Source organism: Mesoplodon bidens (genome assembly GCF_964165515.1).
Source record: "Mesoplodon bidens genome assembly, chromosome: 3".
Taxonomy (NCBI): domain Eukaryota; kingdom Metazoa; phylum Chordata; class Mammalia; order Artiodactyla; family Ziphiidae; genus Mesoplodon; species Mesoplodon bidens.
The window spans coordinates 141573972-141589985 of record NC_138178.1 but is presented as its reverse complement, the minus strand read 5'-3'; the positions used below and the strand labels follow the sequence as shown (position 1 = coordinate 141589985).

Genomic DNA, 16014 nt, shown 5'->3' with positions numbered 1-16014 from the left:
GGGAGGACCCTGGGGTTACCTGGAGTAGCAGGTGGTACTTGAGGATGCGCTGGACTGGCTTTAGGAGGTAGGAGCCCAAGGGCAGTGAGTGTTGCAGCAGCTCCTGCCGGTCCCGAAAGAACTTGGCCTGCTGCTTGTCCTGCATGCACTCGGTCAGGGCGGCCACTGAGCTGGGAGTGGAGGAAGGGGCCATCACCAGGGGAAGGCCTGGTGGGGAGGTGGGGTGCTCTGGACTCGCCAAATGGCTCTGCTTCCCCCCTCCACCCGAATTACTCACTTGGGGTAGTTGTTGCAATACTGGGTGTAGATATCAAACTCTTGGCTCTAAAGAAAGACCAAAAATAGTAATTTCAGGGAGACTCCCGTTTGACTATAAACCTGGGTGTATCAAACACATGCCCCTGGCCCCCAGAGCACACTCTCCCCGAGCACCTGCAGATCCATCTCTGTACCCATCTGTCTCGGACATGCCATCCACCCAGCAGCCCCTGGCTCCACCCCAAATGCAAATGCCCTTCCTATGTGAGGCCGGGCACTCAGCATTCCCCTGGAGAGAGGCCCCCAGCAAGGCAGGATGGAGGCAAGGACCCCGCCCTTCTTACCCTTTCCACAAAGCAGCCGGCCACAGCCACCGGGTCACTATTGCAGCTGTCCAGGTCTCTGAGTAGCTGGCTGGGTAAGGGGAGAATGGTCATCAGACCCCGGACCGCTCGCAGCCTGCAGTCACCACTACACCCACTCCCCACCGTCCTGGTGCCCACACACACGCCAGCCCTGGTGTCAGCGAGTCCTGCCCGGGGCAGCCAACACAGAAGGTATCCAGCACCACTGCAAAGGTGGGGGACAAAAGAGCCATGCGTTCCACAAGCAGCAGAGGGAGAAGGGACACCAGTACCCACCTGGGGAGGGGACACAGCTCCTCTGCAGGCAGGGGTCAAACACACAAAAGCAGACATTAAAGGGGGAAGGAGAGGGGGAACTCGCAAAGAAACCAAGGCCCCCAGTTCAGAAGGATGCAGGAAAGGGGAGAGACAGGGTGAGTCTCCCAGCACTGCTTGTTCTTAAATGGGGGCTCTATAGGAAACCCCAGTGCTCCCCCTGCCTTCCCCTCCTGTGCTCCTCTCTGCCCAACCACCCCCCACCCCCCACCCCGGCCTAAGTCTCACCTCCGTCTGCCCTCCCAGCTTGACCAGCAGGAAGTCCCTCTGCCCATCTTAAGGCGCCTGGAGTAAGCTTCCTCCTGTCCTATCAGTGCTGTCCCCACAAGCTCTGCTCCTCCGGACCAGTGCCCTCTCTCTGGGGAGTCTGGGGGCCCCGGGAGCCGCTCATGTGTGATCTTCGTGGAGCCCCTTTGCCCTGAAGCAGCCCCTCGCCAGGCCTCGCTCGGCCTCCCTCATCACGCTTTGCCTGGCTGTGTGTTCCCCTAATGGCTCAGATCACCTCCAGGGAGCCCCGACTTCCCACGGAATCAGTGGGAAGGTGGAAAAGAAACGAAGACATCTGCACTGGGGGACCAAGAGGAGAGGGACAAAGGGGACACGAAGGGACAGGGGAGAGAGCATCACGTGCAAGGTTCAGCAGTTCCCTGAGGGGCGCTGGCCCAGGCTGGACCCAACATGAACACGGCCTCGAATGAGCTCCCCTGCCTGACAGGAAGCACATCAGCCCCAGGGCACACGGTCCCACACACCCTCTCTCCTGCAGGGAGCTAACTATACCACTGTACAGGGATGGACCACTCTTCCCCACCCTCAGAGATCAGACCCTGGCCCACGTGTCACAGCCCACGAGACCAGGAACCTCTGGGGCTCCTCCCTAGGCCCTGAGATGGGCCTCACAGGCAGAACATGGTGCGTGTCAGGCCCGCTCCATACCTGTTCAGTGCGTAGATGCTTTCTATGTTCCCAAAGAGGGCACTGACTTGCTCCGGGTTCAGCAGCCCAGGCGTGTCAATGATCTTCAAGAGGTAGTCCTGCGTGGAGTGAGGCGTCAGGGCCCAGCCCCCCAGGCACGATCCTATCCCTTCCTGTCTTCCCTCTTCTCCCCCAGCCACACCTCATTTCTGTACTACATGTTACAGCTATGACACAATTTCACAGACATCACCTACTGTACTGGGTTGGATAATTCCCCCTCAAAATCAATATCCACTTGGAACCTCAGAATGTGACCTTATGTGGAAATAGGGTCTTTGCAGTTGGAACGATTAAGGACCTTGAGATGATACCACACTGGATTTAGGGTGGGCCCTAAATTCAGTGACTGGTGTCCTTATAAAAGGAAGACACAGAGAGACACAGAGAAGGCCATGTGAAGACGGACATGGAAAATTGGGGTGATACATCTGCAGGCCAAGGAACACCAAGGGTTGCCAGCAACCTCTGGGAGCTGGGAGAGCCCTGGAACGCACTCCCCCCGCTCAGAGATTCCGGAAGGAACCAACCCTGCCAGCATCTTGATTTTTGACTTCTGGCCTCATAAACTAGGACAGGATAAACGAATGTGCCTTAAGCCACAGTTTGTGGTTGTCTGCTAGGCAGGCCTAGGAAATGAATACACCTCCCTCCGAAGGGCAGAGAGCTCCCTCACACAGTCACCTCCTCCAGTGTGCCTCCCAGTGTGAAGCACATGGCCCTGCAAGGCCCTGCATCTTCAATTTATGGATGAGGAACCTGAGGCTGGGTGCTGTGGGGGTGGTTTACGCATGTGCCCAAGACCCCGTAAACAGGAAACAACAGGGCAGGAAACTGGGCGCGGGCCGGGTTGGGTCCAGAGCCAGTTTCTTCACTGTGGTTCAGTCTCCGCTAAGCACAGTTGTTCCCGCTCCCTATCAAGGGTGCCTACTCCCCGAGCATCTGCAGGAAGTTCTGCTGGTCCAAGCTACTGATCGGACCCCAAGTCATAAGGCAGCGTGAGCAGCCAGCGGCTTCCCGGGGCCAGAGCCGTGAGGCCTCCCCACTGCTCCATGGGAAGCAGCTCCTGGAGACAAATATGTCAGGGACAACTTTCCTTCCCTGGGTGGAAGTAGGTTTATGCGCAAGGGCTGGGCCACCCGGAGCCAGAGGCCAGCCCCAGCCCCAGAGGAGAGGGGGGTGCCCTCCCAACCTTAGCTCCAAAGCCCCGCGGGGGGCAAGGGGTGAGCCTCACCTCCACGATGCTGCGCAGGTCCTGCACGTACGTGCGCTCCGTTTCCACGATTTCCCGCACTACTCGACCCACGTAGCTGAGCTTGTGCGCGGGCGCCACCGACGCCCGGCTGTTGAAAGGGGATAGGGAGCCCCTCATGCTCCGCCAGCTGCTGGAGTTGTTGTTGTTGGAGAGACGCCGGCCGCGCGGGGAGCCCGCCCCGTTCTCGGCCGAAGCCTCGGAGCCGCTGGGCTCCTCCATGGCCCCGCGGCTGTCACGGGAGGAGCCTGACGAGGAGGTGGTGGAGGTCAGGCTCACCGGCCGCTCCTGGCTGCCATCTTGGTGGAGCGAGGCAGAGACGGGCATCCTTGCATTGCTGCCTGGTGGGGACGCTCCGGGGAGGTTCTGGGAGGGACAGACAAAGGGGTAAACCTCTGGAATCCTTGCAGACACAGAAAGTAAAAGGGTGGCTGCCAGGGGCTGGGGGAGGAGGGAATGGGGGGGTTACTGTTTAATGGATACAGAGTTTCAGTTTTGCAAGATAATCAAAGTTCTACAGACGGCTGGAGGCGATGGATGCACAACAATGGGAATGTACTTAATACCTCTGAATACTTAAAAATGAGAATGTTATGTTATGTGTATTTTACCACAATTATAAAAGCAACAGCTCTGAATCTCAAAGAGGCCCCTGCCTTCAGACTGTATGAGCATCTGCAAGGATGCCCAAGTGACATTCCTGCCTGACTGCAACAGCTCCACCTCCGTCTTTCCCACGGTGGATGAAAGGTGGACCACATCCAGTAACAATAAAGGGCTCAGAAAGCTGAGGCCCCAGAAAAGCAGAGAGGGCGTCTCTGCCAGAGCAACGGTCCGGGGTGCCTTGTGCTGGAATCCGAAGCCCAGTGCCTCTGCCCCAGCAAAGTACTGAGCTTCCCGGAGCCTCAGCTCCTCGCCACCTACCCCGGGGCCGTGCCCCCGAAGATGCAGTGACCTGCCGGATGTACAGCTCTGAGCCTGATGCCCAGCACAGAGCAACGGCTCCATAAACCATCAAAACAGTGATAATAATGGCAGTTGTCAAAAAGCACTTCCCAAGTGTCCACCTGTCAAGGATCCGGCTCTTAACAATCGACGTGCCAGAGGGTAAGATGCTCCCCAGGATCGCAGAATCTCTGGGGCCACCAGGGGCTTCACCATGAACCTGAAACCTTCTGGATACTGACGGAGGAGGCAGAAGAGATGATACAACGGCTGAAACCACATTACCCCCCCTGCCCCCAGCTCCAGCCCCTTGTACAGGTCCCTGACTCACCCTGGCTCCAGGGGCACAGGAAATTCCCCAGGGCTGAGCCACAGGTGAGTCTCCCTAAGTTCCCTTCAGCACAGCTAGATCTAGATCAGGGCAGCACAGCAAGCAGGAAACTGCTCCCAGGTGAGGCAAACATAGCCTCAGGTGGACTTTATTCCCTAAGCAGATGGTGTGGCTCACAGGTAGGCCAGCCTGGAGCAGCAAGTCTGTGGAGGTGGGGTGGTGGCTGTGGGCTTTGAGAAGGTCAAGGACATTCCAACCCCATCCCAGAGCACCAGAGCTCACCAACACCACTTTCCAGAATGTTCATTTGATTGCTGTTTCCACAGGAAAAATGTTCTAGAGCATCCCTCTCACCTCTACTGCCCCAAAGACTTCCACCCTTAGTTCTAAGGATCAGAAGCTACTAGATCACAGGCTAGAGCTATGAGGAGAAGGGTCTAGAAGGTACCATCACTCTGGCAGCCTTGAATTTGCCCCCTGGTTTTCTGTGCCTGTGCCCCGACCTGGAACCAGTGTCCCTACCTGTGCCAGCACCCTTGGGCTCTGGCTTTGGCAAATGTTCTCTCTGCCTGGCCATTACTTCCTCCCCATCCACCCCATGCCATACGGCCCCCCAACCTGTGTCACTTATACCAACCCTTGGGTCTCAGAAGCCACCCCCCATACATCCCCAGAAACCAAACCTGGGGGCCCCTTCTATGTACTCTTACAGCACCCCAGGGGTACCCCTATTGTAGCGCTGTGTGAGACCCCCTGCCCTAGGCTGTAAGTGACCTAAGGGCAGGGGCCTTAAAAGGTGATCTGGCAAATGGATAATGTACTACTACTGAGCTACAGTCAGGAGTGTTGAGACCTGTTTGCCATGCACGCTAGCCCAGCAAGGACCCTCTCAAGCACAGCAATTTCTCACTGCATGTCTCAGCTGGGGGACGGGGTCACCTCCGAGGTGCTCTATGTGAGCCTCTCATTTTGCAGATGAGGACACAGTGGCAGCACTGGGGCCAGTCCAGCGTTCTCCCTCCCTCCAGGTGCAATGAAAGGATTAATTAACAGGATCACCTTGGTGAAACTGAGCATCTCAGAGGAGAGCCCCTTGGGAAATGCAGCGCCGGTGCTTTTTCCTACCTCCTCAAAAGAGCCTTTAAGATTAATCAGCTAGTCATTTCTACCCACCGGTGGCGGCATGTCATTTCAGCACAAAGAGAGACAAAGACCCAAACTCCGCCCCAGCCCTTAACCCCAGCCCTGTGGGACTCTGGTGTCCTTCAAGGCACGTGCACTGTCAGGCACACCCCAGCCCCTCCACCCCTTCTCCCCGTCAGCCCCCCAGGCCTGTCAATCCCAACTAGAACAATGGGGTAGGGACTTACGGCCTAAGACCTTTCCCAGATCAAACCTGGGATCAGTCAGCCCCTATGGGGATGCTAAACGGAAAAGGCCCAAGTCCCTAATGGATTTCACAGCTGGCCAGGTCACGGCCTTAAAGTGAAGGATTAGTCACAGCCCCCCGCCCCCCCCACACACACACACTCTCAGGGAGATTTATCTCTAAAGGGTACCTTCTGAGGGTCACTCTTTAGGGGCCCCGTTGCCATAGGGTGCAACATAAGCACACTTCAAAAGCCCAGGAACTAAAACATCTTTTCTACTTGGAGAAATTTTCTCTGGTTGCACACAGACATCTGCCTGCAAACCAAGCTCATGTTTTCAAAGTAGTGCCCATGCCCAAATCCTCCTGGGGTTAAAAGAAAGCATAATGACTAACAGCTAAAAATGTTCCAAGTGCTGTAGACATAACAAGACCTTTTAATCTCATAACATTTCTATGAGGTCAGTACTATTATTATCCCCATTTTACAGATGCCGAAACTGAGGCCACAGAAGTAGCATGCGGTAGAGCCTGGATTTGGACTCAGGCACTCAGGCTTCAGTGTGCATGCTCTCCTGCCCCTGCCTGCTGCTGGCTGCCTCCCTGATGGATTTCACACCAGCTAGAACCACAGCAAAGGATTAGTCACAGCCCTGGATGCCATGGCCTTGCCTCAGCATAAGCCACGGGGGACATATTAAGACATAAAGGTCAGGACTTTCAACATGACATTTCACTTATCCCACAAAGGCCAATGGAGGTAAAAAAAAAAAAAAAGAGAGAGAGAGAGAATTAAGATTCCTTAAGGCTATTTCTAGACCTCCTACTATGTGACATTTGCCCATTTACCCTTTCCTTGGAACAGTGTAGAAAAATACAGATTCCAGGTCAAAGGACTGCAGGTCATGGAGAGAGGAAGAAGCACGAGGGCATCGGGATCGGACTGTAACTGCTGGGATGATAACAGAAGCCCTACAGTGACCAGGAGACCTAGGATCACGAGGCTCGCTCCCTCTCTCTCTCTCTCTACTGGGCAGGAGGACTCGCTGGAAAAGAACACAGAGACCCAGAAAGGGAGGGATGAACAGCAAATGGGGCAGTGAGAGCAGACAAGGCAGAGTCCAAGTGGGACGGTTAGCAGACACCATTAGATAGAGAGGGAAAAGAGACATCACACCTAAAGTGAGTGCACTCTGGTCCTAAAAGCCCCAGTCCAACCATTACTGTGTGTGTAGTTCAGGCTCCCACAGAGACGGCGGAAGCACCGGCCCACGTGCTCCTGGGCGGAGGCAATCTTTCCTTCCTCTCCACAGAGCATCACCCCATATGGCAAGATTCACCCCAAAGCCAAGATGAGAACTCAGGTCTTCAAACTCATCTTGGAAGACACTGTCCGCTGGGGCAGTGCGCGCCTCGAGGAAGTGAACAGACAGCAGCCAAACCCCAAGTCAGATGTCCACGCCCACCCCGTTCTGTCACACTAGTCTCCGGTTCCCTAAGTATCGCTCCGCAGTGACCTCTTCCATCTTTCAACACAAATCAATCCAGTCAATCATCAGTCAATGAGTCAGTCTTCTAGAAAACTCTGTATCTCCCACACCTGGGAAGCTCTCTTTGATAGGGTCTTGTAAGACCTTTCTGATGGTCCCAATAAGCTGCTCAAACATGCACCTTTAAGGGTCGGGGCGCAGGAGAGGAAGGGAAATCAGTTTCCTTTTTTTTTTTTTTTTTTTTTTTAACTTTTTCTAAGTTTAATCCACACCCTTCCTCCACCCACACCTCTCCAGGTTATTGGCTCCACCAACGGGGACCTTCCCTGAACATCCCCGGGCAGGAACGCAAGCAGGCTGCAGCAGGCCCCTTGGATTCCCAGCACAGCTGACCGGGGCCAAGTCCCACAACCTCCTCCTCCCCGCGAGGCCTCAGCACCGTGCCCCCGATCTGACCTAGCCTCCTGCCTCCAACAGAAAAAAATGACCATCCAAACCCCACCATAGCCCCCATGTTCTGTCTTCAGGCCTCTTGTCACTAAGGCAGGAGAACCCTGTTCCCTGAGCCCACCCCCAGCTTCAGAAAGAACGGTCCCAGAGGGGAACTCACCTGGAAACTTCCGGAGAACCTCTGCGTCTCTGGTCCTAGGGAGTCCCCAGGACTCAGCAACACTCCCTTCCAGCCCTCCCTCGGGGGCTAGTGGGCTGAGAAGGCAGGAGACCGGGAGGAGGCTGTGCAGGCCGGCGCTCTGGAGACGCCCCAGAAAACATTTTGGTTCGGAGAGGCTGGGTCCAGGTGCGGAGGCGGCTGACGTCATCCTTTCACCTACCCCGCTTTGCCCCACACCCAAGAGGCGGAGCGCCACACCTGCTCTGGAGGCGGGCAGGAACCGAGAGAGGGGTCTCCCCCAAAGGCAGCTGCTCCGAAGTCCAGGGAATCACCGGGTACCGGCAAGCGGGCCAAGTCCTTCCCTCCTCGGGGGGCTGCACGCTGCGCGGCCCTCCTTCCTGACCTTCTTTCATCTCCCAACCACCGACACCTGCTAGATATTCCAAAGGCTCTCCAAACAGGGGCAGCCACAGGCCTTTGACTTTCCCCCTAACCTCTCAACTGCACTGTCAGGATCTGCTCAGAGAGGGTACCAGAAGGAAGCAACAGAGAAAAGCTACAGCTTTTCCAGACAAACAAGGCGGGAGCAATGTGAACTTCCACAGAGGTCTCACCCTGAGATCCTGAGCCCAGCTGTGTTCTACACACACACACACACACACGCACGCATGCACGCATCCAGCTCAGCACCACTCCAGACACACTGCTGCCCAGCGCTGTCCCCACAGAAGCTGGGCTCTCCGGGGTCTGTTCCTACGGCTCCCCCGGCCAGCAGATGGTGAGTAGAGCTGGGTGAGGTCATACCAGCTGAGGACACCTCTCACCACACCATCGAGGCTTTCCTGAGGATGGGGAGGATCCCTGAGAGGGTCTGGCCTTTGCCCCTCTCCTTTGGACCCTCCTGTCCCTCCCCAGAGACTCAGGGGCCCTAAGCACCATAAGGGAGGACAAGGGAAGGCTCCCTAGGGACTGAGTGTGTTCAGTGTGAGCAACGTGACTGCCACAGAGGCTGTGCGAACAGTGTGACCAGGGTTTCTGGGCCATCCAAACCCAGGCCAGCTGGCTCAAGTTCATTTTCTCTTGTGAATTCCTTTTCCCACCACCCAGCAATAGCAGGGGCCACCAAGTGTGGCTGAGCCAGCTGCTAGGAAGGAAAGGCTCTGGTTGCCAATGGAGCCTTGCCACCTGAATTCTGGGAGGAAGTCTGGACATACAGATTGAAGTCCAAAAGACTCCCTCGGCCTAGCCTTAGAAGGAAAAGAAAGCCCCTGCATCTTGTTTCAGTGGGAGGACCACTCACCCACACCTCACTGTGCCCACCACCCACAAGCTCAACAGCTGCTTATGTTGCTTCTCAAACCTGGAAGGTGTCCTACACATTCTCTCCCTACACAAATTTGGTCAAATCATCTCCCTCAGAAAGGCTTCTCCAAACATCACCAACCCATCCAACACACACACTATTGCAGACTGAATAATGCTTCTCCCCCAAAATATCCACATCCTAATCCCTGGATATAAGGAGCCTATGCACGTTACCTTATATGGCAAATGAGACTTTGCAGATGTGACCAAGTTAAGGATCTTGAGATGGGGAAGACTGTCCTAGATTACGTGGGTAGGTCTGATGTAATCACAAGGGTCCTTATGACAGGGAGGCAGCAGGAGCCAGAAGTTGTGACAGCGAGAGCAGAGGGACAGAGGGTGAGAGGTTGGTAGATGCTAGGCTGCTGGCTTTGCAGATGGAGAAAAGGGACCCCAAGTCAAAGGATCTAGGCATCCTCAGGAAGCTGGAAAGGACAAGAGAACAAATTTTTCCCTGGAACCTCCGGAAGGATCATAGCCACGCAGGCCCAGACTGACGTCTGACCTCTAGAACTATAAGATAATAAATGTGTGCTGTTTTAAGCCACTAAGTTTGCAGTTTGTTATAGCAGCCATGGGACACTAATACACATGCACTTCTTTGAACTCTAATGAGCCTGAGTATCACATAAAGCACTGGTCCCTGGGGGTTCTTATGTGCAAGTTTTCCTTCCAGACTAGATAATAAAACCCAGTGGGCTGGGCCTTCTTTCACCCTCAGAAGGCAATGCACACAGTAGGTGCTCAATAAATTCCTGAGGGATTGTGTCTAGAGCACTTCACCACTCCCACAGTCAGGTGAAAGATAAACAGTAGTCAAAGTCAAGACCTGAGCCAGTTAGTTCCTCCTAGTCTAATGAGTTTCCACATTAGTCACTGCCAGCAAGTTTCCGATCCACCAAGAGGCACGCAGGAGCAGTGACTGCTCATTCACCCCAGCAGTCCCATACCCTAGGCCCCAGACAAGGGACTGGAGCAGGGGTACAGCTGCCCTGCCATGCCACATATTAAGTGACCAGCCACAAAAACTGGGAGAAGGGGAAAGTGGCCAAGGGACCACTTTGCAGTTTGGAGAAGGGACTACAATAAAATGGCCCTATAGATACCCCAGGAAAAGCAGTCCACCAGGAGGTTTCACAGAAACACGTACTGAAGGCAAATGAGAATAATTACTGTTGATTAGAAATTGCTGCTGCTCACAGCCAGGGTAGGTCAGCTTGCTCCCAGCACAACTTGTAACTAAGCAGGAAAACGACACAGACAGAATGTCCCCAGAAGATGGAGGAGCTAAAGACTGTGCTAGAAATCATCGACACCTCCAGTGTTCCCAGAGGCCCTACCTCTCTCATCTCTAGGTCAAAAAGGCTCACAGGACCACCCCTCCTTATCAGCAAAATTCAGGGACCCAATGCTACAAATTAGCCATCTAGTTGCCCCCCTATGCCCACTGTAGGGGCTGCTTGTTTGGAGTCCTCTCGGCTTGAACCACACTTTCAAGAGTTGCAGCATTTACTATTGCAACAGGTTCAAAGGCATTGGAGAATCTCAGCTGGAAGCAAGTGGGAACAGAGGGGCCCACTAGATCTGAGCTGTCAGAAGAGGAGAGAATGAGCAAGTACGTGAGTACGTGGGAGTCCAGAGCAGAGGTTAAATGCACTAAACGGATTCACAGGCACTGGAGTCAGGCAGACGTGGTTTGAACCCCAGCTCCTCCGTTTTGCTGGCTGTGTGTGGCCTTGGGCAGGTCACTTGACCTGACCAAGCTTCAAGTTCCTCACCTGTAAAATGAGCACAGCAATACGACCAACCTCACTGGTCTCCAAGATTGAGATGTTACAAGTAGAGCAATTTGTACAACTGACGCACAGTAAACCCTCCATAAATGGTAGCGATGAGGAGGATGGATGAATGACTGTTGACTCCACAGCACCAGGACGAGAGATTTTTCTGATGTGTGCCTAGAAAAGTTGACCTACATCTCAAATCAATAATAAAGATATAAATTTAAAAAAAAATTAAATTAAAAATAATAGGGCTTCCCTGGTGGTGCAGTGGTTGAGAGTCCGCCTGCCGATGCAGGGGACACGGGTTCGTGCCCCGGTCCAGGAAGATCCCGCATGCCACGGAGTGGGTGGGCCCGTGAGCCATGGCTGCTGAGCCTGCACGTCCGGAGCCTGTGCTCCGCAACGGGAGAGGCCACAACAGTGAGAGGCCCACGTACCACAAAAAATAATAATAATAATAATAAAGATATGGGTTAAACCTGGTGAACCAGCATGACCTAACCCTCTCCTCCCCACTCCACACTCACCCCACCAATCATCCATCATCTACGATCCCAACATACGTTCGGACCATGATATTATAAGGTCAAACATAAAGCAATTCGGCTGGAAAGGAAAAAGTCTGATATCTATGCCCCACAGAAGGTCAAACCAGAAGACGAAGTATGAATGAGTCACAGTCCTTTGCTGTAGCAGGCAGGGCACATTCCTCAGGGTTCCACAGGTAGAGACCGGCATGTTCAGCTAGGAGCTGGAGAGGAACAAAGCCATGGGGCACAACAGGCCTGAGGAGGAACAGAACTGAAGGTGATGTGAGGCAGCAAAAGCACAAAGAAGTGATCAGTAGAAACCATCCTTGACACTGGTCCTTGGGTTTTAAAGAAAAAACACAATCCAGGGCTTCCCTGGTGGCGCAGTGGTTGAGAGTCCGCCTGCTGATGCAGGGGACACGGGTTCGTGCCCGGGTCTGGGAAGATCCCACATGCCGTGGAGCGGCTGGGCCCGTGAGCCATGGCCGCTGAGCCTGCGCGTCCGGAGCCTGTGCTCCGCAACGGGAGAGGCCACAGCAGTGAGAGGCCTGCGTACCGCAAAAAAAAAAAAAAAAAAAAAAAAAAAAAAAATCCACCTCCAGCGTGGACATATGGGAGGGCCAGCACGTAACAAAGACATAGGTTCCTAAGTCACAGGGAATATCAAAGAGGGAAAAGCAGCAGAATGTGTATGAACAGCCTGGGACTCCAGCCAGCACGGCTCAAAACCAGTGCCAGCTCTGCTCCTAACTAGCTGGGCGACAGGGAGCAGGGCCGTGAGCCACCTGTACCACAGGGTCTACCGCTCGTTTAGGGATTAACACTACTGGCCCTTCCCAAGTCATGAGCTTCAGAATTCACTGGACAATATATTCAAGCATCTACTTTGCACAAGGACACTGCAGCCTTGTGGGTGACACAAAGATGAATCACCCACAGAGCCCGTTCCCAAGAGCTGATATTCTATCAGGAGAAACGAGACAAGCACATCAATAACAAAAGGAAGCAAGGACTTCCCTGCTGGTCCAGTGGTTAAGACTCCGTGCTTCCAATGCAGGGGGCACGGGTTCGATCCACGGTTGGGGAACTAAGATCCCGCATGCCGTGGTGCACCGGGAAAAAAATAATAATAATAACAAAAGGAAGTAGAGGGTGGTGTTGGAGCCATATGGGAGGTCAAGACAGCCTCCAGTCTGGGAATCACTCAACACTTCCGAGCATGATGCTAGGCCCTAGGGATATTGAAAGGAATAAGACACTGCCCCTGTCTTTGAGGAAGAGAATTCTAGAAGGAAAAATAGTCATATCTGGGGAATTCCCTGGCAGTCCAGTGGTTAGGACTCCGCACTCTCACTGCCCAGGTTCAATCCCTGGTCAGGGAACTAAAATCCCACAAGCCACACAGCACCCAAAAAAGTAATAATAATAATAACAAAATCATAATTTAAAAAATAGTTATATCAACAGATTATCCACAAAGCAGTGCCTCAAGTGCTGGTACAGGAGTCCACATAAACTCTGCTGACAGAAGAGGGAGTAGCAAGTGCCACCTGGGGGACCCGGCAGCTTTAAAGGAGGTGAAGTTTTAGCTGAGTCTTGGATGATGAGTAAGCTTCTGCCAGGTGAAGAAGAGCTCTGAGGGCATCTGGTGCGAGGGTGGCAGCATGGGACAGTGGAGTCCCGAAAGGACCTGGACCACTCGAGGACCTGGGGCGTCTGGCAGCAAGTGGCAAGGCTGGAAAGCAGGCCGAGGACAGACCGAAGGAACTGTGGGGGAAGGGCACACCCGGGCCAGGCCTGGAAGAACCACCACCGAGACTCCAGGAGACAAGGTGTGAGAAACTGCCCTAAAAAGGTACAGACCGCCAGGTGGGGCTATGGCCTCAGGGATCTATACAGCCAGAGTGTTCATGAAGAATCCAGAGGCCCAAGAAGGTGTGGACTGTTTACAGAGAGCTTCAAGGAGGGAAGAGACAGTCAGGGAACATATGCTAGAAAGAAGTATGACACCTATCCCAACCCCTGTGAAGGGGGAAGAAACGAGGCCCCCAGTAAATGTGGAGATATGAACCTACACCTAAATGAAATGCTCCTAAAAGCAGGGGGAGGACACCAAGTCTAGAAACTGAGATACCGGGGCTTAACCAGAAGGGAATCTCCCACCTGTGATTCCAGAACAGCAGCTCCCAGCTGGCCTGGGGGAGCAGTCTGTGTACATCTTACCACCTGAGGGTTTTTCCCTTCCCCAGGTTCTCACTTTCCCTCCACAAGCAAATTAGAAGTAGGAAGGCTTCCCCAAACGCACCTTGGTCTCCAATTCCAAGCAAGAGCACCCAGACCCGGAAAAGTGCATAAATGTGAGCAGCCCCCTTTTTAATGAACTGCTACCATCAGTCATGCACCCTGGTCCTCCCTGGCCCTCGGGCACAACAGCAAGGGAAAAGCTCCAACCAACACCTCCTCTTTGCCCTGGATGCTGACCTTGGGCCTGGCACCTGACCCAGACATGTTAGGAAAGTGGATTTTCCAAGGCAGGGCTTATAGTCTCACACAACAAGGTCAATTCTCAAAGGCAGCCAGCCCTTTGCAGAGCAGGGCCTCTTGCACCACCCTGTCCCCCAGGGATCCCTATCCCACTGCAGGAGAGAGGGAGAGGAGAGGGCCCCTCTCCACCCCCCAGCACCTGCCCCCACCCCCCAGGTCCCTGCCTTCCCTTCTAAGGGGCCTCAACCAGGGAGGCCCGAGAAAACTCATCCAACCAGTTCCCTGGTGGGAGGAGAGCAGCTTTCTCCCTCAGCTGAGAGGTTACACAGACCAGACTTCAGACAGGGGGGGCAGCTGTCACCAAACCCCAGATACTGGGACGAGCGGGTACACACATGGCATGGAGCGGCATGGCCCAGGCAGCAGAGTCCTGCTCCTGGAAAATCAAGGCCTTGATTCAGGGTTGAAAGTCAAGCCGAAGCAGAGTGGCAATCTGCCCCCTGACCTCCCTGCTCCTGCAGCCCAGAGCTCTGCAAGTAGTGGGCACTGCCCCGGCCTGGGCACCAGGGAAAAGACAGGGTGGGTGCGGAAGAACTTCCTTTCACCTGCTCCACTGCCACCCCTTGCTTTTATCCAAAATAACCACCCTCTGTGGATTCTGAGAAAAGGAAACTTCAGGAAGAAATGGGAGATCAACTCTGCTTTTCCCAGTATGTGCTGGGTCCCTCTAGGAACAGCCCCGTTGTCTCATCACACGACTCCGAGTGTTCAGAGATCAGAAGCCCCTCCGAAGCCCCTCGCAGAACCTCTTGCAGGCGCCTCTAAGAGGAACACAGGATTATCTTGCTCTTACCTGGCCTCGGTGGACAAATCCACTGGAAGAAGCGAGGACAGGATTAAAAAGAGACCAACTCTCCTACACCCATCCTGAGTTTCTGAAGCCCCAAGGGAGAAATTTACCTTTTGCCCCAAAGCCTGTGGCCAGCCAGATTTTTCACAGGAGAGTTTGGCAAGACTTGGAGGCCTGGAGCTGGGATAGTCCTGGTCATACCCCACTCACACCCCCTGGCCTGGCCCAGCCCGGCACCTGCCGCTTTTCTCAAAAGGGCCCCCATCCGAGCACCAGGAGAGCCGCGTGGGGCCGGGGAGCTCCATTCTCCCTAAGCACTAGCAGCCAAACAGTTAACAGGCTTGGGGCGAGCAGAGAGCTGCCACCAACAGCCTTGGGAATTAAAGCGCCCGCCGCCTCCTGCAAAACCTCTTCAATAAACGTCCTATTCAGATTCAGTTGCGCGTGTGGGTCATACTTTCTGCATTTCTTTCATTCCTGACTCCTGGGGGGCCCCTAACAGAGGAAATGGAGCTTCCCGCCCCAACTCAGCAGGTCCCTGGCTGGGTGAGGACCCAGGTCACAGCCGGGCAGGTGAGCGCCTGCCAGCCGCTGGGGACATGCAAATATCTATAGCAATTAAAGTCAGGGGACACTAACTGCAGGAAGTCAAATACTGAAGACACTTGAACAAAGCCAGATCATTCAGCAGCACAACAATAACCCATTTATGCAGCTCCTCCCTTACCCCAGGACCTCAAAGCCTGAGGATATTAACCCTTACAAGAGCCAGGGGCAGAGGGGAGGGGCAGCAGGCAAGGATTGGGTATTATTTCCCCGTTTTACAGATCAGGAAACTGAGGCACAAGTGGCTTCCCAAGGTGCCGGACTGGACTAATACCAACGAGCATTTTATTAGGGTGGAGCAGGCATTGTGCTAATAAACACATCCTCTAGGAACTCTCCTTACCATAACCATATGAGGCAGAGCCATCTACTCACTCACCAAAAGCCGTGCAGCAAGGCAAGTGGGAAAGCCAGGGTTTGCTGGAATTCCAGTGCTTGTCACCACTCCCCAACCCCAAAACCATGGGGCCAAGAGATACAGCCAA

General features: G+C 54.2%; 1 protein-coding gene across 9 annotated transcripts in view; it reads right to left on the bottom strand.

Annotated features, from left to right (window-relative positions):
• PLEKHG3 (pleckstrin homology and RhoGEF domain containing G3) overlaps positions 1-16014 on the bottom strand; it is a 42982-nt gene that overhangs the window by 12469 nt on the left and 14499 nt on the right. For all 9 annotated transcript variants that reach the window (XM_081228119.1, XM_081228121.1, XM_081228123.1 and 6 more), the window contains exons 2-6: positions 3148-3531; positions 1875-1972; positions 603-672; positions 278-324; positions 20-170 (exon numbers count right to left, since the gene is read on the bottom strand). In XM_081228119.1, the coding sequence (XP_081084245.1) occupies positions 20-170; positions 278-324; positions 603-672; positions 1875-1972; positions 3148-3492 (711 nt within the window). In that variant the 5' untranslated portion in view covers positions 3493-3531. The remainder of the gene's footprint in view (positions 1-19; positions 171-277; positions 325-602; positions 673-1874; positions 1973-3147; positions 3532-16014) is intronic.